A 24467-nucleotide genomic window follows, 5' to 3' on the forward strand; every position below is an offset into this window, starting at 1 on the left:
TGTCTGAATTTACAGTTTTCATTTTGACACACTGTACTAACACAACTGATCTAAAATCAGACAAAAAACATAAAATCCGAGTAGAAAAGGTTATATTTTTACTGTAACAACCACAACCATGTTTAATGAATCATATTTCATAACTTTAAATACAAATATAAATTGTCAATTTTAAAATCATATGCATGTTTTGCAAACAAAGTTATTTGCATCCATTAACTTTTTACCCTTTTTTAAAATAACCATTTCAAACTATTTACAGAACAATCAGCTGTTCTGCATTCAATAAGATGCCACACAAATTATTTGTGCCACTCCAAAAAATAATTTCTGTCCACTGTAAAGGAGAACATCACAGCCTGCAGGTCTGACAGCAGCAAAGTGTATCACTCCTCCTGTTTCTACCTGGAGACAGCAGTTGCCTCATTGTTCTGACACACAACACAAAACTATCTACAACACTACACACTAACTACACAAGACAACACATTAACTACACACTCCAAACACGCTAAACGTCACAAATCTCTCACATCTCAAAACACAATTTAAAAACTGGTATATATCACCTTGTTGCTTTGTCTTTAAGTGGTCATGTGACTGGCCGACTACTTTATTCTTCCTCAGTCAAACAGCAGCACTCATGCGACTGTTTTGCCCCCTTAGCTCCAGGTGTTGTGTTAGACAGTGATCGTGATTACCGTCCGCGGGAGCGCGCGCAGCAGCTTAAAGCTGTAGCGCCCAGATTACTTACAGCTACTTCCGTGCAACTGATATAAGATGCGGTTGAAAAACAGTAACGGACAGCATTTTCTTGTTACTAACTGTAACGATAGGAATAGTAATTAGTTAGATTACTCGTTACTGAAAAAAAGTAACGGCGTTACTGGTCAACCATCACTGGTCAACATACAGTTAAAGTTGAGTGTCGAGCACTGGTAGCATCATTGGTTATATTCATTAGGTTTAAAGTCTCCATTCATTAGGTGGTTGACATCCACGAGTAAACCACTGGTGGTTGTCAGGGGGGTCATACATCCTTAACTCTGATGCAATGGTAGAGGAAACACTAGTTTGCCTGCTGCAAGTCAAGAGAACATAATATCCCAGTGGCCATCACTTGCATATCAGAGCTAATCTCTTGCTTTTTTAGAGGTTATTTCAAAAACCTTTGGTCATTTGTAAGTATTTGCAATCCCACTATTAGAATACTAAAACCCTCTTATCTCGGTTGAAAATATTTTGCCTCTTGGATTGTTAAATTAATACTTTTCAAGGTGTTTTTTTTTTTTTCATTTGTTCAGAATTATAGCATAACACTTTTGCAATCTTTTTCTACTCCTGTTATTTTTTGCATGAGTGGCTCCATAGTAGTAGTAGTTCACACATTCACTTAACAAGCAAAAAGTCATTCAAGAATTCAAGAAGAAAAGACACAAATCCCTTTGGGGTTGTGTCATGAAGGGCAGCTAGTGTAAAGATCTGCCAAAACAAACTTGCAGAGCTAAAAGTTGCTTTTCTCTGTGTTTTTATAGATTGCTTCTGGTTTATTAACTTGCAGAATAAATATGTTTCAGTCTGGACCTAAAATAAGCATACCTTGCTATTCAACAGCTTCTTAACGAAATATCATTATGTGTGTTTTTAAAAAAGAAATTATATTAAAATATTAATTTCTTTAATCTGAAATGACTTGCAGCTTTTTTCACTTGTGTGAAAATTAAGATTGGCAGAACTTTAAATTTCCAATAAAACTGGTTTTCACTGTAAACTGTTGAGCTGCAGAAAGTGGTATATGGAAGCTAGTGGCGTCTTTAGTCACTGAGAATTGTGACATTTCTGTAAGCCACCTTAAATCAACTTGCACTTAGTTTATTCTCAGCCAATTACTCTGAGTACCTGACTAAATCTATGCAACATTAATTATCCACCAGCATGCCTGACAGGTCCGTGTTGACATGGTAGCCCTGGCCTTTTAATACAGCATCAATATTCAGATCCACTGGGCTTGAATAAAATCTCATTTGAAATCACTTTATCGCAGCTGTTTAAAGACGGAAAATCATTTCTCACTCTTGTTCAACAGGCACGATTGTCTTGGGGTAATCAGCAATAAATATTCAATACTTAGTCAAGTGCCAGACAGTCAATTCATTTACCTTCTCTGCCCATCTCTCTTTAACTCAGGCTGTATTGTAACTAAATTTCATTGAAAACAAAGAGGAAGTTTACCCTCTTTACCGACTGAAATCATTTTTTTCCCCCAATTTCTTTTTGTTTCATGCTACGAGATTTGAAGTGAGAAGTCTTTTGGAAATTAAGACTTCTGACCCCTTTGAAATCATCAAATTTCTCATTTACCATCAGTGATATACTAATTATTATTCACAGTCAATCAATGCGGTACAGAAGCTCTTTATGTATCCACGGACCAAAGATCTGCTACAAAGAAAAATACCCTCCACAAAATTCCCAACACAACATTTGGGAACTTCAGCAAAACCAAACACAAAGAAAGAAACACAATATTATATATAGACCAAAACTATCATATGTGTAGATACAATATATACATGGTGTTTAATATGAGGTATGTACAAGAAGAAGAAAGTGTGTACATTATTGTACTTTTATTGAGCCCCGTGGGGAAATTGCTCTCTGCATTTAACCCATTCACTCAGTGAAGCAGTGGGCAGCAGTGTGTAGGGACGGTACCTTGCTCAGGGGTACCTCAGGGTAGCTGTTAAGGGGAATCGAACCCCCGACCTTCCGATCATGGGGCGACCACTCTACCTACTGAGCTATCCCTGCCCTACAAGTTGGCTCTGTTGTCGCTCTTCATTCCTGGATGAGTGCAGCTTACGGCTGTGGATCATTGGTTGTGTCTGCCTCTTATTAGTGCACCAACCCAGCATCTTGGATAGGAAGCATATAGGGACTAGCTTTGCTCTTGATCCAGAAAGGTCTGCAGCACTCTGCCAGTGTGGCCTGGGCACAATATCCTGCTGCAGGGCATGGTCTGTGGCAGGTCGCGATCTAGTCATGATCATTATGTTTTTTAATTGTGCTGTTTGAATTTTTTTTCGTGTTCCTCAACATGAATTTCCCAATTATTTTGTGTCCCCTGAACATCAGTATAGTTTCATATGTACTCATTAAAAGGCAAAAAAAAGAGTCCACATTTAGTGGTTGGATGTTTGGTGGAGGAGTAAGCTCTGTTGGCTTTCATGCCTGTTACATAAGTTCAAGTCATACTTTTTTTTTAACAAATGTGCAGTTCGGTTAAGTTTAGCTGTTAAACGATTTGGTTAGATTTAGAAAAATACAATACGTTTTCACTTCGTTTAAAACTTTTTTTTCCCTTGCTGCCATGCAATCATCTCTCGGCTGCTTCTGGAAACCTGCTTCTGACACAAAACATGTTTCCTATTGAAATGCATTACTTATAAATTTGTGTTCAATTACATAAAAAGTTATTATTCATGTCCATGAAGCTGAAAAAAGGCACAACTTCAGGTTGGAGCACCTCACCTTGGTACCTCTGGTATTGCTAAGAGCAATCAGATCAAAGATGGTATTCTTTTTTCCCACTCCTATGTGGTATTGACAATGGTATCAAGTATTTTCTTTGGTATCAGCAACGACTTTGAAATACTGGCATCATGACAACCTTTGGTCTGAGTCTACTGCTTAAAAATGCAGTAAACTGAACAAATTCTGAGGCGTACGAGTGAGCTCATTTGTGTTCAATAAACAAATTACCAATCCCACCACTGACTAAAAGCAATCAGCGTGAATTGAAAACTACTCACAGAATATGTCTGGGTTTTCTAAGATATTAAAATGGATGGAGTACAACCAAAAACGATATTTCTTACAACAGTCTGTTCATCAAATAACCCTGAAGCTGCTCACTTGGCTGCATATTTGAAATGCTTTGCAGAGCTGAAGGGCTAATTGAAAGTGCTGCATTATTTTTAGACTTCAGTCTGCAAGGCCTGGTGAGATAGGAGCACTGAGGCCTTTGTTTCACTGCCACAGTGACTGAAGTGAAAAAGTTATGGGCAAGGAGCTAATCCCTGAACTGTACATATGCACACACACACACACACACACACACACACAGACATGAGTTCGCACAGAAAGCCCATGCACGTACACACCTTTAGCATTTAAGTCCTAGAGTCCCCAGGCACAGTCTCACAGAAAGTGGGACATTTGAGGGTCGAAACGAATGCCAGAGAGCAGAATTTCTGCCATCATTACCCCCAAACACTACAACACAAGCTCCGAAATGTTCTTTGAAGTTCAAGTTAATGTGATCCTTCCTTGCTCTGACTTTAAAGGCTGCCATGCCAAACAGTTTCCCATGGATGTTTGTATGCAATGACGGTCCCACCACGAAATCGACAAACTTCTTCAGAAACACAGATGAACCGCATCTCCTGAGGGGCTGCTGTCCCTAATATAACTTCTCAGACATAATGCGACTGGGTCTAGCAAGCAATCTTCCAAACCAGGCCCCACACTCTCTCCTCTATCCATTCACACTGGGCTCAGACAAGCAGTGTGGTTACTGCAGGGCAGTTAAGAGTTGACCCTGCCTCTGCTCAGACAAATCCTCATATTCCCCAAGGCACTTTCTGTGAGCTTAGACAATACAAAAGTAGACCTAAATGACTTTTGGTGGTATATTCTTTTATGTGCTGAGTATTCCAGGAGCGCCCGTTCATTTCAACTACTTTAATATTTCAGGGATATACAGATTAAGAGACTTAATCTCCCCGAAAATATTCATCACTTGATTTTTAAGTGATATTATAGACTTGAGCAGATGAGAGCTAAACACTGCAGAAAGGCCATCTGTTAATGTTTTTTTGGAAACATGAACAATAGCGATTAATCATATGAAAATGCCTTTGTATTGCATATTGTATATGGATGACTAGCAGTCCATGGATTCTTTATACGCAGCGGCTGAAAAAAAGCAACACATGACGCGTGAGTGTGACAGACAGGAGAGTGGGGGGGGGAATCTGCAGAGGTTTTGTGCAAAACATGAGGTGACAGCGAGTGTGGGAAGTAGACACAGTAGACAGCATTGGCCTTGACAGATGTGTGAACGCACAACTAGCTCTGTGTTTTCATGGCTGACAGGTAGGAGGGTGGACAGAAGGGTAAAAGGTCAGCAGCAAGCGCACATTTCGGAGAGTTGCAGACGACCCGCTGCTTGACTTCGATTGTTCTTTTATTCCGGAGAGCAGAAAAGCCGTTAGGGAGGTGGTCTAATCCCATTGCTGTGATACTGCCCTGTCATAGCTAATGGAGACTTTGCCTACAGCGAAGAGAGATTGCTTTAATCCACCCATTGTCTGATGGTGTTGATGGGTGATGAGAAGGCACTCCAGGGCAAACAGCCATTATGACAAAGACTTGGTCATGAATCCTTCCATTTTCCAAAAATGCAATGCTGTTTCAATTACAAATCGGCACTGAGTGAAGACATTTTTGCAATATTAGTAATCCCTGACAGGATTCATATAAATCATGCCAGTGGTTCATATTTGCACAACTGCATATTAAAATTTAGCCTGACTGATTTCATGCACCAAAAAACAAATATTCTATAAACTGTATTCATCAGAGATAATACCTGCACATTCTTTATGCTGAAAGGAAAACAGAAAGCAGGAGAAGCCAAGAAGCAAGATGCAAGCAGAACTTTGATTCCTTCATAATCCCTCATCAGGAGTAAGAGGAACATCTGGCTCTAAAGCCTTTTAAGCAAGTTTTATTTTTTTATTTGTCCTACTTTATTCTAATCCTGGCACACCATGTGACTTTCTCCTTGCCGAGACAGCCAGACATTCACATTCATGATTTCTAAATAGGCACAACTACTACTCCCCCCCCCCCCCCCCCCCCCCACCTTGTTTTTCTTTCTTTCTTTCTTTTTTAAGCAAAAAAAAGCTGCTTTGGAAGAATAAGGGAATGGATTTCAGTCCACTCCTACCGTCTCATTATTCTGGTTTTTCAACAGGCAGGCAAGGCAGCCGGTTACTGGCAGCACTACGGTGAAAAGAGACGGAAAAAAGGCAGAATTATGACTGCTGTTGGCATTTCGCAGCTGTGCACGTTCCTTACTACAAGGTACTCTGGAAGAGAGCAACAGCAGCTACACAAAAACCATAACTTCTGGACCACAGGTGCAAAAAATGCATAGTATAATATAAAAATAATTACTTAAACAGCAAATTTGCATCAAATAGGAATAGTCCTGAAGACAGAACTCTAAATTTTTAGATAATTTTAATGAATTATGGATAGATCTCATGGTTCAGTGAAGCCAGCAGTCATTTCTGCTACACTTTACATATTCATCTCTTTTGTGTGAATCAAGGCCACAACTTCTTCTTTTTTTTCCTTTTTTTTTTTTGCCTATCCCATTTGGTTCTTTAGCCGTCAGAATTGTTGTCTGAAGACCAACAAGGATACCCAATGGATTTACTTTGCCAAATGGATCATCACGGCCTTGCCGTATTGGTCCATTTGATCAACCTTTGTTGTTATTGTTTATTTTATTTTATTTTCAGTTGTTACAGACGGGACAGACATGACTGAGGGATAGGAAAGGGAGATTGAAAGATGAAGGAAAAGAAAAACAGAAGGGAAGAGGGACAGTGAGAAAGGGCACTTAAAAAGGGAAAGAGAAAAAAAAATCTCCTGGATCACCTGTTGAGAGAAAAAGAAGAGAAAACAAGCAAAAAAACCAAAAAACAGAGAAACATACTAAACACAACACCATCACGTTAATCTAGCTAAGTGTAAATAGCAGTAAATACTAAATATTGAATGTTGTTGTGTAGCAAGCAGGACCGACAGCACATAATGTGCTTGGAAATAGCAGCCAATAAAGGTGTAGTTTATGTCTATGAACAGTGAACACCCGTGTGCACACCTGTGTGGATCAGAGCGCTTGTATTCAAAAGGTTTCCCCATGTAATGGTCTGCTAGAGGATGTAGGGAGCTATAGCCCTGTCCCCCAGGGCATGAAGCACACTGTTCCAAAAAATAGTACCGTAATGTCAAAGTATCTTACTGTATATTTTACAGTTTTGTACTGTCTTTCTAGAATATCATTAAATTTACATAAGTAGACTGTGATTTTACATGTCAATAACATAACATCAACATAACATAACATAACATTTTGTAAATATATTTTTTGTACATATGCATATTTAGATTGTTAAAATACATTCAGAAATGTATCATGATTTCACAAATATTTGTCCGTTATTTGAAAGATCGAACTGTTGAATTCAAATGTAATGCTATGGAAAAGTATATAACATGATTCCTATAAGCTTGTGTTACATCACATAAGTATTATTATCATTGCTATTTAGGGCGATTGTGGCTCAAGAGTTGGCAGTTCGAGCCCCGGCTCGGACACTCTCGGTATTGTGTCCGTGGTCAAGACTCTTCACCTACTGGTGATGGCCAGAAGGGCTGATGGTGCAATATGGCAGAAAAGGCAGAATCCCATGTAAAATTAGCGCAACAAACTCTATTTTCATTACTGAAAATAACCATATTTTCATGGGAAAGTTATTTTCTGTTATTTTACGGTAGTATTTTGGCGCCCCAGCTGCTGGAATATTACCATTTTTTTAACAGTGCAGGCATGGAGGAGATCCAGCCTCCAGACATCCAGAGGCCCCAGAGCGTGAGAGCCCAAGGAGGACCACCGGAGGGGCATCCATGCCACCCTCCTGGAAAGAGCCCCAGATGAGGGGTCACCCAGTAGCCATGGAGCAGAAGCCAGAGGGGGCTGCAGTGGCGTGCCCGCCAGCTCTGCCAGCAGCCAGCTGTGCCAGAGTGAACCGAGCCGCAGGCCCAGAGGCCGGAGGCCCGAGGGCCACAACTTCAAGTGTTCTACTATAGAAACCTCTTTCTTAGAGTTTCTGTGGAAACATGAGCTCTGCAAAGAAAACCTGTTACAGCTTAAAATGGCTAGTAGCTAATGTGATCAGGCCTTTTTCTTCTACTGGAAAGTACTGCAACAACAACAATGGGGTAATGACCCCGAACAGTTTTCAAAAGGTGTCAAATTGAAAAGCTAAGTCTTTAATTGTATATCCAAACTTCGGTTTTAGTAGTTCTAGCAGGGAAATTATTTTAACATTTTAAGAGCACACCACTTATAGCTGATTCTCCAAATCATGTTGGAGTACATGCCTTCATTTCTGAGCCATCATTCACACGCTGCTTCTAAAATTAGAGGCTGAATAAGGACCAGAACACACGTCAGTGATGTACTAGGCTCAAAATCCATTATAATTCACAAGTTACTGCAACTAAATGTTACCTTGACCTTGAGCAATATTTTGGTGAATACCTATTAAGTGATCACTATGTGCAAGTTTGATTAGATTCTGACCAATGCTACAGGAGCAGTAGCAATTCTTATTAACTGTGGGTGGATGGAGCCTCGACCGGATGAGCTAAATATGGAGAAAAATCTTTTTACTGATCAACTGATCAAAATAGGATCGAGATTAAAATCCATTATCCTGTTGCATTTCCAGTTTACTCATTAGCAAAACAATGTTTAAACATTAAAACATACAACACTAGCATGCTTTAACTAAGTATTAACAGCTTAGTTATAGAAAGGTTTTTTAACAAATGAAAAACTGGAACAACGACACATTTATAAGGAGATTTCAGCCTCGGTTTCAGAACTGCTGCTGTTACACAATTGTTCGATAGATATTTGCTAGCATTAGTTTCTAACTGCTAGCATAGCCTGCTAAGATAGCTTCTTAGCACAGCTCACACAGAAACGTTTGTATCTCAGTGCAAATAGATTTCACTAATGTTGTTATGTTTTCCCCTCTAGTGGACATGTTTCAGTGCACTCTGTCTCTGTCCCATCAGTTGCAACCAGCTGCAGAATACTCATTTAGTCACGTGGTCACATGTCTGCAAAATCTCAATATGAAAGTAAAGCCTACATCATTTTTCAGTTAAATTGCCATCCTGTAGCAACTACTCAGTATTTGTTGAGGAATTTATGAATTTCTATTTCAAATTTGTACTCATAGTAGGGAATGTGAATAGATTATGTGCACCTTGGCATAAGCTACTTCCAGTGGGGAAACTCCTGTAGAGCGCTTCGTTTCAGGTGTGATATTCGCTCCTTGTTTACGGTCGGTTTTTCCAAAACAAATCAACCAAATGGATGAATCAAGCGGCGATTTACATTTCTCAAGATGTCTTGGGCATTTACCGAATATATCTGTAGATGATGTTCGTCGATGTGTCGATATTTTCCCCCGCCCCTCAGAACAAAAGAGAAAAAGGATTCAAATTTTATATTTCTCAGCGTTTGTATACAGTGGTCCCTCGTTTATCGCGGGTGTTATGTTCTAAAAATAACCAGCGATAGGTGAAATCCGCAAAGTAGCCAACTTTATTTTTTACAATTAGATGTTTTAAGACCGTAAAGTCCCTCACTACACACTTAATACACTTTTCTCAGACAGGCATGAACATTTTCACACTTTTCTCTCTTGTTTAAAACTCTAAAGTTCAAAACTTTGTAGAAAAATAAGTCCAGTATTATAGAATGAAACCAAAGATCAAACCCTGTTTTCAGTTCCAGAACACGGAATAGAGCAGCTGCGAGAGAATTCAACGTCAATGAATCATTAATGAATCAATGAATCAGCGATCGATGTAGCGATTCTGTACTGTACAGGAGAGACGGCACAGAGGAGATGGACAGTGGTCTGCAGCTGATCAGGACGCAGAACACAATGAGCTGTTAAAAAAAAATGCTGTGTTAAGTGTGTTCTTGGCTAACTGATATCGACATAACGGGAGAAACATTTGACTGTTGTTCACCTGTAGATTGAATACTGAACATTTGCCTGTTTAAATCATAAGAACTGTCACTATACAGAGATGTGCTTCTGAATCTGGACAATGTGTCTTCTAATTTTTGTAACGCAATTCTGCTTATGTTGAGTGATGTGTAAGGACAAGAAAGACATTGTGGACAAAACAAGACACCCCCCATAATCTTTAGTGACAATATTGTAGTTAGTTAAATGGTCTGATTGTTCAAATCTGTATTTTCTTTGATTGTGGAAAAATAATGTGTGCCCCAGTCTCCAAAAATGACATAGTTCAGGAAGCGTAGTTATTCCTCCGTTACACCACAAGAGGGAGTATCCCCTAAAATGAGCAGCTCTAGCGGGAGTAAAGAAGCCAGCCACTACCCATAAGGCAGTGCGCCTATAAGCGTTGTGTGAGACTGCAAAAGTGTGTAACGTTGTGCTATGTCCATGTATATAATTGTAGGTAAGCAGATACAAGATGGTAAATAACTTAAAATGTATCTACAGATGAGTCCACGGGGTTGCAGAGAATGTGGGAAAGTTGGCCGTTAATCCCCACTATGTGTTATTAGTGTATAAGTTATTGGTAGCGATGTGAATTAGCCGTGATGCTAACGATTAGCAGCAGCTAGATCTGATTCATTAGTTTGTGCGGAAACCTCGTGGCACTTTTGTGGATTTATACCTGTACCGGGCTGTAATCACAGCAGATATAGACTGGTGGATCACACTATCTTTTGTTTATGTTTATTCCATTGTTACACTGTAAGAAATATTAGTTATTTGTAGTGATGGCCAAATGAAGCTTTCCGAAGCACTGAAGCTTGTATTGAAAAACGGTTCATTACTCGAAGCTTTTCAACACAGTCCTCTCCGGTGACATCTGGTGGTGAAAATTTTGAAGAGCAGCTTGAATCTGCAAAATAAAACGGACTGCTCAATTATCACTGCTCACTCAAGAGTGGAGTTCTCTCTGATATTGGGCCACCGTTCCGTTGCTTTGAACATGTAATTGGTTTTGTTTTCTCGATTGGGGGGCTGAAAAAAATGTAATGCGTATTTGCGTAATACATTTTGATCAATAAACTTTCCCTATTTAAACATGCACTATGGTGGCCTTTCTTTGCTCATAACTCCTTGATGTTGGTAAATACAATAAGTGAGCAATATATATAATATACATATGATAATGCACAGCACATTATGGAGTATGCCCCTGCTGTGAAGTCCTGCCTCCATCTACTTGTCGTTTAATCACTGGACAGCTTGACAGGTTCATACAAAATATTAGATTAGGCCAATTGTCCTATACATATTTTTGACCTAGGGGTGGGATTGATTGTGAACTGGAAAGGGAAAATGCTTAGGAAGCTGAGTACGGCTGCATCGTCACTGATTTGTAGAATCATTTTGATTCGATACAGGATCCGATTCAATTTGATTGGAATCTGGAAAGTTTTGCCTCAGTCAGAAATATTACAAGTCTGATCATTTAACAGTATATATCCATAATTTCGTATCTATTAAAAGAAAGCTGACACATGTGAGACTTAATTAGAGATGTAAACAGAGAGTTATGAAACCTGCAGCTGCAGAAGCCAGCGGGAAAAAAAAGAGGCAAACACAGCGCGGACCTGACGACACATCAAAATCTGACTCTGACGCGTCGGGTCCGCGCTCTGTGTTCACGTTTGTATGCAGAATCCGTAAACCTGCTCCCAGTTACTGTTTTAGCTGTATGGTGTTTGACGACATGTTGTGAGGTTTAACCTGAGATGCTGGCGTTTCAGGCATAATAACGTTAATTTACAAATCGACACGGGATTTTAATGAATCAATATCACTTTATTCAATTTAGCATGGATTGTAATCAGAAAGGCGATAATCAAAACCCACCCCTAATCAAGAACTTGCAAAGTAAAAACATGATCAATGTAAGGTAGCCCTTTTGTTATTTACATTTAAAAAGAGGATTAGTGTTACTGTGCGCTGGCTGAGTCTGTTTCTTTTCTTAGAAATAGTTTCTCCTGCCCTGGAGAAAATCCACTTGCATGGAACAGAAGAGGCTGTGGAGTGCAGGAACTACACTGCAAGCTGGTAGATATGCAGGTATTCCTGGGTCCTGCAGACTATCACCTAAAAACAATAAACAAAATGATTTTCTAAACTGTGTAGCAATGTAATGTACGTATAGTGTCAAATACATTTTTGTAGTCTTCATCAGCTTTAATTCACATGGAAGTGTTCCTAAAGTCATATGCTGTAATGATATTTACATTATGAAAACATGATTTTGGACATTTCAAGTTTTTCACTTCGGCAGATAAAATGAACTGAGCAAAATCAACTCAAAATATTCCCACACGCCAGAACGTCCTCTCTTCCTCGCTGGCTCCATATCTGTCAGTGGAATGATCACCTCGTCGCTATCTGTCACCATCAACACACTCCACGAATCCCGTGGATGATTCACTTCCTTATTTCTGTTTGAATCAGGTACCGAAGCAGTTACGTGCGTAATGAAGCTTCGGACGTCACTGGTCACGTGACTTTTGCCAAACGAAGCAAGCCTCGACACAGTGCTTCTGAACCAGTGTGTTGTTTTTTTCGACACACGCTCCGGAGCGTCAGCTTCAAGCGGGCCATCACTAGTGATTTGAGTTTAAAGACTACCCATAAGGCAGTGCGCCTATAAGAGTTGTGTGAGACTGCAAAAGTGTGTAACGTTGTGCTATGTCCATGTATATAATTGCAGATGCAGTAAAGGCGAACTCACAAAGCCACACTGGTTTCAATTCATTTTAATCCAAGTGTGCAACAGATGTAAACAACTAATCGATGTACACGCTTCAATCGTCAAAATTGATCATTTGATTTTTTTTATGACACAGCAGTGGTGAGTGTTCCCACCTCTGCTCTTCGTACCTTAACGCGATCTTTCAGTTTTCGTGTTTTGGACATGATTTTGGAGTCCATCTTCGCAGTAGTGATTGACCGCAAAATAAAGCTACCGGAAATGTACAACCCTACATCCAGTCTTAAAACGGGAAGTTAGCATTTTTTCGTGCACAGGGTCTATTTCTGTGCATGTAGACAACAACGGATTTGCAATTTTCATTGGATTTTCACAGTTCATGCCAACTTTAACCCATTCATTTGCAAATTGATGGCACACTGACTTGATCACAAAGTTGTTCTGAAGACAGCACCTGACTCCATGTAATTGCACACCTGGTCCCAAACTTCAAAGCCATCATTTTAAAAGTAACAATATCACAAGTTCATTGGCCACAACCACAGGCTCCAACCACAGTCTTCCCTAATTTGACTGCAGAACAGATGGGCAAAATATCAGTCCCTGAACCATTTCAAACCAACCTTCAAACTAAACTATCTAAAGAGCGTTATGCTAAGAAATAATTAAATTCAGTTATTCAATTTGTGACACTCTGGAAAGAAATGTCGCCCACATAAAATGCAAATTGGTGAGTGACAGCAAATTATTAGCTGTCTTTTTTATTATTTTACATGTTTTTGGCAGCCTTTAGTCTTTATTTGACCGTGCACAGCAGAGACTGACAGACAAGAGAGCAGGGAAATGACATGCAGTTAGAAGCCGCTAGGCCCTGAACCAGCAATTCTGTTCCTAAGGGCTTTTTAGCCCATGTGATATGTACCCTGCCACTGGGTCGCGCCCATAGTCAGCTCTCTTAACACATCCATGGTTTCCCCTGGGAAGAAGCATTGCATGAATGAAACCAACCACAGCGGAAAAAATGTGGAAAAATAATAAAATGGAAATGTGCTTCACCCCAGTGTCAGCAAACAAATACTTCTGTGAAAGAATTTAAATGTATCAGTGTGAATGAACAGAAAGATGAAACAATGGGCACAATGTTAAGCATCTCTAATTTAGTTTTCTGTGATCAGCTAGAATTTAATTTGTAGCAGTGGTGCTCTGAAAAAATGTGGCTTACGTTCCAAAAATGTTTCCAAATATGATTCACGTGGGCTTCTACAAGTCTTCGAGCCCTACAGTTATCCATGACACCCTGCAGTTCAGAGGAATAAGAACAATTTGCCCAAGTAGTTCAAGCAAAAGTACGGCATGTGGCTAGTGCACTACAGATAAAAGTCTTAGTCATGCAGCCAAATGCATTATGCATCATTCACCGGCAATAAATGAGTAATTAATGTGGTGAAAACCAGGTTAGTGTCAGCACTCCTGCTCCCTGTTCTGAGCTGCAGCATTCACACAGATGCATCCGTATTCATTTCTGCTCAGTGGGAGGTTTAAGCTCTTCCTCCTCCCACCTGTTGTCTCTCAGACTCCTGCCACCGAGCCACAACCGACACACATTTCTGCAAGGCCACCAGCTTAAAACTGGCCTCTCATTAACACTGCAGACTCCCCCCGCCCCCGATGCCAGTGCTAATTGGGTCACTATTTACCCCACAGTCAGCACAACCTCACACAGACGGGAGGGGGAATCCAAGACCACCATCATGCTGTCCTAGCATATGCCCTGGTAGGCTGCAGGCACTGAGATTAGAGCAAAACAGGCACTTATTAATACTGTTAGTCACTCGGTGCCTGCAGGTGAATCATCCCTTCACCAGTATGACTGCACTGTAATCAGCAGCACACAAAGCTACATTTATTATCAGCAACTCAAAAGAGGCAATATGACAGCCTTATATCTCCTCCCAGCTTGGATATCTGCATTACTTGCAGACACTTATGGTTGTCAATATGCAGGATATCTGAGGAGGCTGTCCCTATTTTTGGACCCAAGCCACAGATGAGGTCAGCCAGCCGTGAGCGCTCACACACACACACACTGCTGGAAAAGAAGCCTCAGTATGGAGGCAGATAAGGCCTTGCTCAAATTGCTGTTTTGTGTTTTTTAACGAGGACAATTCAACCTTGCTAATCTGTTAGGCTCCTTCCCCTAATCAACCCACTGACTAATCCATTTTCTCGTGCCAAAGAGAGCCGCAGTTCAGCCCAGGGCCGAGCCACGCCGGCGCAACGAGGAGAGGGGGAAGACAATGGCACGTGTCCTGGACGGGGGAGAAAAAATAACAGACACGGCTCCATGAGGGAGTCTTTTTTTCTACTTCAGTGCACTTCCACCAACAGATGAGGAAGCTCACACTCTGTACTGCTCAGCAGCAAGCTAATAAATAACAAAGCTTTAAAGGCATACTCTCCTGATCTTGTTTGTACACACTGACTCTGAGGTGAGGAGATGGCAATCTAACTGCCACAGAGAAGTCCAGTACAGCCGACATAAACATTTATCAGTGCAGCCCCAACAGAAAAGATGAGTAATGCCTTATCTTCTGTATCGGCTGTAAAAATCCTCATATTTCACCACTTCCGATTGCTCAAATATGAGGAGTTTGACGAAATGACATTTGAAGACGTGAACTTAGATTTAGGAAATTGTAATGGGGAATTTTCTGGCATTTCCTTCACTAAATGTTAAATCCATTAAGACAGAAAATCACAGGGAGAGTAATTAGCAAATAATGATTATCTACATTTTTTTATTTTTTTGGCTCAGGTTTTCCTTAAGTAGTTTGTAGACTTGAACTATAGCAACATAATGATCTTATTTTATCAAAGCATAATTTATGTCAGCCTGGCATTATTTCCTAAAATTTGGCTCCATGGGTCATGCTGGGTGTATGCTTGCTTGCAATTACCAAAATGGCCAATCAGTGCTGCTAATTTCAGTCACAATTGTTTGAGAAGCTGCGGGGACCTTGCACTTTGAAAACCAACAGAAGCACAATTCAAAGCCACGTTACAGGAACCATGCCAGGCTGAAATCAGCTACAAACACCCTTTATAATAGTATTTATCAACCCAGAAATGCTTTATTAGGAGACTGACTTTAGTACGTACCAATTTCTCTAATTCTATCACATACAATTATAATGTTTGTACACATAATCATACGTATTGTAATTTTTTTTTTTTTTTTTTGGATTAATTCCTCTAAATGGTGAGGTCTCACAAAAAAAAGGAGTGAGAAACGTGATGACCTCCTTGATGGTTCTGGGTGCTTCGGCTCTCAGACAAAAGTCTCATTCACAGTGATCTGTAGACACAATAGTGTCAGAGTATAAGAAGCATGGCAAACATACAACCATGCATCTCCTGAACAGTTACATTCATCTCCGTAAGTGAGCAGATAATTGCACTTTTTTGTAATGTTGGCCTCCGTACACAACTACACTGTTCTAAATTAAGCAATCAAGATCTGATTGAAGCGCAAACTTTCAACTTTGATTCAAGTGATTAAAAAAAAATCTTTTGTTTTTCAGAGACTCAAAAGTAACTGAAGAAACTCAAAAAAATGTAAAATATAATAGTTGTTCTTAATCTCGGATGAAGGTCATTTGGCTGAATCTGAGCAGAGAGTATATCCCTGTACACTACAGAATTCATCCTGCTGCTTCTATCAGCAGTCACAGCATCCATAAACACCGGTGACTCGGTTCCACTGGGAGCCATACATACCCGTGCAGTCACGTCTCCCCCATCATGTTTGACAGATGATGCGATATGCTTCGCATAATGAGCCGTTTGCCTCCTTCATGCTTTTCTCTTCCCATCATTCAGGTACAAGTTTATCTTGGCTTCAGGTGTCCAAAGATTTGTTGCAGAAATGTGCAGGCTCTTATAAATGTTTAGATGTTTGCCTTGTGGTGTGGGTCAACTGAGCATTTTTCAAAAGAATATGTCTTAAAGAGTGTTTGAGGTGTGGAGCTGGAAATTCACAGTGCTTATTATAAATGTTTAATCTTTGGAGAATAGAATTTTTTGCGCAACTTGGAGAAAATTCTAAAAATTTGCTGATTTGCGATGGAATGATACAGCTTTTAGAACAACAGATGCACTCATCAAGACAACGTCTTTTCCAGGGAAATCTTTTCAAAAACTTTTAAGGACAATGCTGAAATTCACATCACAACAGCGTGGCTTCGTAAAGATGAATTTACCTGCCCGCAGCCCAGGCAGAAAACATTTTACACATCATGAAATGAAAAATACAATAAAGAAAAACCATACTACTGCTACTATCAAATATAACATTTGCTAATATTTTTTGAAGGCACATTTTTCACTGATAACAGCACTAATAAAACACATTTTATGCAGTTATGCAGAAACAGTGCAAGCTGCAGCCAAAGAACGAGCTGTCAAAGATGGGTGTTGTTCTGCAGATGAGTACGGAGTTGGGGGACTGAAGCTTCATCAGCCGCAATGGGTGACTGAGTTTGCCTTCTTTTTAGCAAATGTGTAATAAGCAGTTTTGCATCTGTGGAGATTTTGGTCGACACAATAGTGCAGAATGGAGCCACAGATGCATCATTCAATAAATCCAGATGTTTGATTAAAGATGAAATGTCACAAACTCCACTAACTATGGTCAGCATCCACACTCAGCTGCACCCATTACATTATATACCACAGTTTCACTTCCAAAAACTGAAATTATTTTCATGTGTTGTGTATTGTTATATCTTAATATTTATGGATAGTAGCTAAGCTGCCTAATGTGGCACAAAATGATTGCATGCCTGCCTCTTCTAAAAGTGCTATTAAACAACTAACGCACACAGACTTCAAGACAAATTGCATCACTGTTGCCAAAGTAGCCAAAAAATAAGGACGAATCCACAGGCCATTACTTATCACTGATTTTAGCTACACCTCAATATTTTTAGAAGTCGCTTCCTACTGTCTGTGTATTTCATGTCATTATTTTTAAGCACCACTTCTCCAGTGAACCTCCACAAAGTTGGCAAGCAGCTGCAAAAAGATCTGAGACACAACTGTGAGGCATCTGTGTACACATAACATACATATCAAGATATAATGCAAAAGGAACCACAAACACTGTTAGCACGATGATCAATAACACAAGGCCTTACCGGCAACTTCCAGTGAAGCGTTGCGACTAATGGCCTCTCCCAGGTAGTTGCGGGCCACACAGGTGTAAACGCCCTCGTCTGGTTTGCTCCGTCGGCCGTGCACGATGCGCAAGAAGAAAAGGGAGCCGCTGGGCAGGAGCATGCGGTGAGAACGCGGGTCATCTTTGTCTGTCTCCACACGTTCACCATCTTTGTACCATTCAATGCTGGGGATGGGGCGGCCCTCTGCCTTGCAGTTGAGGGTGGCAGGCTCCCCCTTGGAGACAATCAAATCCGAGGGGTCCTCCGCAATCCGCGGCGGGCTGTCTTCAAAACGCGGCCGAGACCCTGTGAAGCCGAGATGAAGGTGAGATGTTATCTATCGGGATGACCTGCTATCATTCATGGAAACAGTTTCTTTGTGAGAGGACAGACAAAAGCAAAACCTTTTTGAAAGGAGAGAAAAAGCTTCTTTCGGAGATGCTTGATAAATTTGTGTGGTGAAGGGGAAAATCATCAGTAATCTCTGTTTGAAGTTCAAAGTAAGATGCTACATTTTCCCACAACAACAACAACCTGTGCGTTTCAGATAAATAAATCAATTTGACATCTATCTGCTCTTTCTATATTCTCTAAACAGCAGGACACAGTGTACATACGCTGCAGAGAAAGCCACCAGCAAAGCCACCGGCAGCACAGAGGATTCAATCAGCCATATGATATGGTAATAGCCAATCTCTGTGTCAGGCATGATAGTGGTAGAGATGATAGCTGGCTGAACGTTGAGTATAAGACAAGGTCGTTGCATTTGAAGGAAAAAGACTAAAGTTAAAGGAAGAAGCTACGCAGACTGACATACTTAGATAACTCCCATATCCCCTTCTCTCTGGGGGATCCATTACTATCTTCGCTCGGTTGTGAGAGAAAGTCACACTTCTTCAGGACCCAAGGTAAGCTTTTAGACCACGACCAAATGTCTCTAACAATGTGCTTCGTTTTAAAAAATGAATAATTCAAAAGACTGCCGCTTTTAGTTCGGTTCTGAGGAGCAGATGGTCTGCCGCTCAAGTTCCCCCAACCACAAAAAAAGGCAGAAAGAAAGAGAGAAAATGAAATGGTCACTGTGCCACTGATTATTGTGCTGCTCTTTCTGAGGCATTATTCTTAGCACATAATCTAGACTGCATGGAAATCCTACATTATCATTGGAGAGGAACAGACAGGACCTAACCTAATGACACACATGCTGCTGCTACATTACACTTAAATCAGGAGGCTTCAGGATAAATCCTCACTTTTAGCTATAAGCAGATTTATGGTTGTTGTGTTTTTTTCATGGGCTGAAGTCGCTGCTATGGCACAAACCTGAAGTAAACATCTAAAGCGCGATCCGAGCACTCGCAGCGCCAGGGTCACAAACCAGGACAGCTCAAAACACTAATGCGGATGTGGATGAATGCTAGCAGAGCCATTAAAATAAGATATGGCACCTTTACTGAGTACTGATGCGAAAACACACTTTGTTTACATATATTATATTGTTATATTATACACAGGATAATATATATTATATTGAAACTGAGACATTGGAACAATATTTGATAAAGGGAGGATCTGCAGCCCAGTGATGTCCTGGTGTTGAACCTTGTTTGCAAGCACATAAAGGATTTCTAATCCCAGATCATGTAATACAGTTACATCACTCTGTGCTCACTTCCTCTTGAGTGATAACTGCATTTTATTTTATTTTTAAAAAGCACTATGTATACATGTACTTGAGAGAGACCAGACTTCTTAAAAGAGGTCCCAGGAGCTCAGTGCTGCATTTCAACTGAGGTGGAAATATAAATCATAAAGTAAAGGTCAAAGCAGTAAAAGGCCAAGCTCTACTGCTGAGGCACTTTTAATGAGTAACTCTTGTTTAAAAAAAAAAAAAAAAGCAAAACAAAACCCTTAAACCGGCACCGCGTAGTGCAAGCATATTTGAATAGATTCCACCTTTCCACATCCACGGGTTCAGGTGCATGTTGCATTGATGACAAGATGGTGCCTCAGTTATTTGAACACGAGTTGCTCAGTGGTGCATATATCAAAAAATAAATTCCAAGCTTCCTCCGTGTTCCTCACGCTTCCGTAATTTTGGGCCCATAGAGCACAGCATCTCTCCAAGTCAAGCTGGTAGAGTGTACGTGCGACTGAAACGACCGGCCAGATTTCCATCATTATGGAAACAATGGATTCTGATTAGATTAAGAGCCATTTCAAAGGAGATATATATATATAAAAAAAAAAAAAAAAAACACCCAGCACGCCCCTGCGGGCGGTTTATCCTTCAAGCTCGGGTCCTCTACCAGAGGCCTGGGAGCTTGAGGGTCCTGCGCAGTATCTTAGCTGTTCCCAGGACTGCGCTCTTCTGGACAGAGATCTCCGATGTTGTTCCTGGGATCTGCTGGAGCCACTCGCCTAGCTTGGGAGTCACCGCACCTAGTGCTCCGATTACCACGGGGACCACCGTTACCTTCACCCTCCACATCCTCTCGAGCTCTTCTCTGAGCCCTTGGTATTTCTCCAGCTTCTCGTGTTCCTTCTTCCTGATATTGCTGTCATTCGGAACCGCTACATCGATCACTACGGCCGTCTTCTTCTGTTTGTCTACCACCACTATGTCCGGTTGGTTAGCCACCACCATTTTGTCCGTCTGTATCTGGAAGTCCCACAGGATCTTAGCTCGGTCATTCTCCACCACCCTTGGGGGCATCTCCCATTTTGACCTCGGGACTTCTAGGTTATACTTGGGGCTATGTACCCAATCTCGGGTGGGGGTGATGATATCTCCCCCCTGACCTGGCGTCCTGACTCCTCCTTGCCGTAGCATTTGTGTTGTACCTCGTCAATCTCTAGCTGTGAGAGCAGTCCCTTCTTTCGAATGTTGGAACACTGAGCTACTAGTTGTTTCGCTGTTATTGTGGATGTTGGGTATCGAAGAATCCATAGGTCCCTCATCCTATTCATGTAGCCCCTTCCGCCGGGGTTACTTGCGTAGTAGCATTCCAACAACGCCCTGTTTTCGTCCCTTGCCCACCGATGCCTTCTTGTTCCAGTAGCCCACTTTTCGTCAGGGTGCCCTGGTTCCTCAACACCTGACGCGGACCTTGTTGATCCGGGCGACGTCCGAGCCGGCATGCCTTCATATTTATCTGTCTCGCTCATGTCTGCGGTAGGCTTGCTTAGCATAGGGGGTCTAGCCTTAGGACCCTTACTGGATACAGACGCCCCAGGCAGGAATCGAACTTGCGATCCTCTGTTCCAAAGGCGTGTAGTTTAACCACTACGCTATCCAGCTGCTATATATATATATATATATATATATAGCCACAAATCATAGTATAGCCTCTTGTTTGTGTTTCCTGGAAGCCTGGTTTCTTTCATATTCAATGTCTCCATGACTTCGCCATGACATCATTAGGACATCAGCATGACTTTTTTTTAAAGACTTGACAACCTCATGTGTGCTGCAACTGAGTCATCAAGCTCATCATCCACAAATTTAGTGAAACGAACTGTTGAGCTAGTTAATAGGTATGCCCTCGTTGTCATCTGTTGTGATTTTATTTTGAAAGGATGCTTCCTGTTATGCTGCAGAGTGCACGCGAGAGTTCAATAATTCCGGTGAAAAGCCGATCCCCCACGTGTGATTATTCCTCCGTCTAGACAATATAAGTATCTTCAATATTCATGCAGATTCCGCTGGAAGACCCGTCTCTGCTAACACGAACTATTAAATTCTACTGTTTACTGTTCAATTATTGTTGAAGGCAAATCTTTAATAAAAGACAGACCTTCAATTTAATCAAACATGGACGGATGAACTCTGTGCACTTTCAAAGCAAACTCAAACTGTATTGGAAAATTAGAGAGAGCAAGGAAAATGACATCTAATGTTGGTATATGCAACTTTAACATGTGACAAGTAACTCTTAATAAATCCTGAAGTTATAGAACAAAGCTCACTTGACAGACACAAGTCAAAACATCCTTTATGCTCCGTTTTTGTTCACCACCTCTGGAGTGAAATCGCGCACTGGCTCATCAGCTACAAGATGCCCCGTTTTGTTCTGCAGCTAGTTGCTAGCAGCATCAATCACTCAGTACGGTACTTGGCAGGTTTATGAAAAAGAGCATTTTTGGTAAAAAACTGTTGGCTGATATGAACTGTACAACACTGTGGACAGGAGAGCTAAACAATGAGCTGAACATGTTGAGAGGAAGTGTGCTGTTGGCTGGTGATTCTCAGTGGGTTTCTCACTAAGAGTGACCCTTTTGCACATCCACTCTTCACATCAATAATATATCGGTGCAGCTTTAATGCTTTCTTTAATGCAGTTTGAGTGGAACACGTTTTTTCCTCTGTGGGACACGCTTATGTGTATAATATTTGTCATTTTGATGGATCGTGGCATGGGAACAGATGCACACGGGACCTCTCTTGCAGAGGACATTTTGATGTTGAATGAGTGCCCTATGTATCTCTAATTTTGTGTTCAAGACAAAGCTCCTTCAGGGTGATGAAGTCTCATCTAATATTATCTAAACTAAATAAAGCTTTGCTAATAACAAAAACTCTTGGAGCCGTTTATTTCTGTGAATATCTACAATTATGTCTCCAAGAAGAACAGATAAGAAGTCAGATTAATACAGACAAATGACATTATGTATATTTACAGTAATACCAGCTAATCTCAGCGATTACCTCATCATTTCGCCTACTGCATAAAGCCATCCGTCTGCCATTAATAATGCTATCAACTGTTAACAGGGGTCATTTTAATCCCTTTATTGTGAGTGTATAATACCGTAGTTAAAGCTCTCTATTCTGCAATGTTGAGCTGTCCTTGTACTCACTGTGCCCTCGCCCCATTCAGTTGATTGAATAGCCAAATGTCACTGTGACAAATCTTTGTCTTCGTTTTCTCATATTTGAATAGGATACTTTTCAAAATCCTGAAATCAAATTCAGTGCTTTCATTTTGGGAAACTCAGCCCAGCTGTGTCTTAAAGTGCATTAGAGGCAACGTTTAACCAAAGCCAGCTTTGGTATTATTAATAAGAGTCAACGGGCACTTACTACAGATAACAGAATCAGCGTGGCACCATGCTGATGTGTTACAGACAAAATAGTCTCGTCAAAGCAGAAAAATAACAGCAAAACAGCTTCAGGTGGCCAAAGTGACAAGCAGCAACCTGCTCCCGCGACAAGTGTGCAATCAGTGAAAAGTCTACGCCGCTATGAGCATGACAGCAGCACATTTTCTTTGTGAGAAATAATACTTTCACAGCAACGTTTGCCTCGTGACAAGAAGATTGCGGTGCGGCGGTTGAAAGCACCTTTCGGCAAAAAAAAGAAACTCTGTCAACCTGTTTGTGTCGTGGAAAAATAAATGTCACCGCTGATAATGGGGACCTCAGAGAAGGTATGTTTTTAGTCGGATCATAAACACGGCACATTGGAGCCAGCAGGTCCTCGGAGATCTCCGAGTGCATAGGGGAATTTAGAGTGTGACTTGATTTGTGTGAAAATTTTTAATTTGGCGCATCCTGGTGTGAAATGACTTAATTTACAAGAGATGAACAAGTTAGAAAGTGCACTGGCTAAGCACGCTGTATGGCAGACTTTTAAAATAAGCACAGAAAATGCAAAGCTTTGACATGAGTCTGTTGCAGCATTTAGTGCACAGACTCCCATTTATGAGAGCAGCTATTTTAAAGAACCGAGGGTTAAAGCTCTCAGCAGAAAGTACAGCTAAAATCAACAGGACACCGGCAGATATCAGCTCCACACTGGTGAAATATCCAATTTAACGTGCATGTTGATCCAGCAACCCTCAATTGTAAGTTAAAGCAGAAAACAAAACCTTGTTAGGCCCCCTGTAGCCACTAAACGCGTTTCATCGCTGCGGACGAATCAATGAGAAGCTTTTAAACATGTTAACTTCTGCAAGCATGAAGGGCAATGCGGAGGTAAGTTGAGCCATAAGCGTGAATGGCAGTCAACCTTGAGCTGACGTCCAATATGACGGGAGCTTTATTTAAACGAGAGTGTGCCGCCCCCCTGCAAGGTTATCACACTCTGTAATACTCTCAAGGCTAACCGGTAAACACACAAATGTATCAGAGCAAGAGGTGCTTTACAGAGAGAAATGCAGTAAATTCCATCTGATACATGTTTACACTTCAACATGAAAAAAGATATTTTCGCTCTTAAATGAAACGCTTCAATAAATATCGGCCGTATCAGTATCCTTATGGTCATTTATTTATAATCAGCTCTTAAAAATATTGAAAAGTGTGCCTATTTACACTTAGGGTCCAATATTCAGTCTCAGTTTTGTTATTTATTTATTTTTTTAAAAAGAACATTGCGGTTTTGCATAAAAGTTATTTACTGCCTGTAGAGAGTAATTTGTTTCACTACTTGTGACATTATCTTGCACTGCCACGGAAGTCTCAGACACTTTGATGTTATATATGGCCACGGATCAGCATAAATCCATTCAAAATTGATCCTTCTTTAAAGTCACCACAAACCAACAGCAAAGTCAGCAAAAACAAGCCCACAAACCACCACCACTC

At 40.8% G+C, this 24467-nt stretch overlaps 1 protein-coding gene across 3 annotated transcripts in view; it reads right to left on the bottom strand.

Annotated features, from left to right (window-relative positions):
* Nucleotides 1-24467, bottom strand: part of LOC146654318 (roundabout homolog 2) — an 80305-nt gene that overhangs the window by 46866 nt on the left and 8972 nt on the right. For 2 of the 3 annotated variants that reach the window (XM_085379507.1, XM_085379508.1), the window contains exon 2: nucleotides 17859-18185. In XM_085379507.1, coding sequence (XP_085235633.1) covers nucleotides 17859-18185 — 327 coding nt within the window. Of the gene's footprint in view, nucleotides 1-569; nucleotides 681-17858; nucleotides 18186-24467 lie in introns of those variants that run through there. The other variant, XM_085379509.1, reaches the window with a different exon arrangement.

The sequence above is a fragment of the Rhamphochromis longiceps genome, linkage group LG14, assembly GCF_057381845.1.
Source record: "Rhamphochromis longiceps isolate RC_006_pf linkage group LG14, R_longiceps_female_GT1.1, whole genome shotgun sequence".
In the NCBI taxonomy this organism is placed as follows: Eukaryota; Metazoa; Chordata; class Actinopteri; order Cichliformes; family Cichlidae; genus Rhamphochromis; species Rhamphochromis longiceps.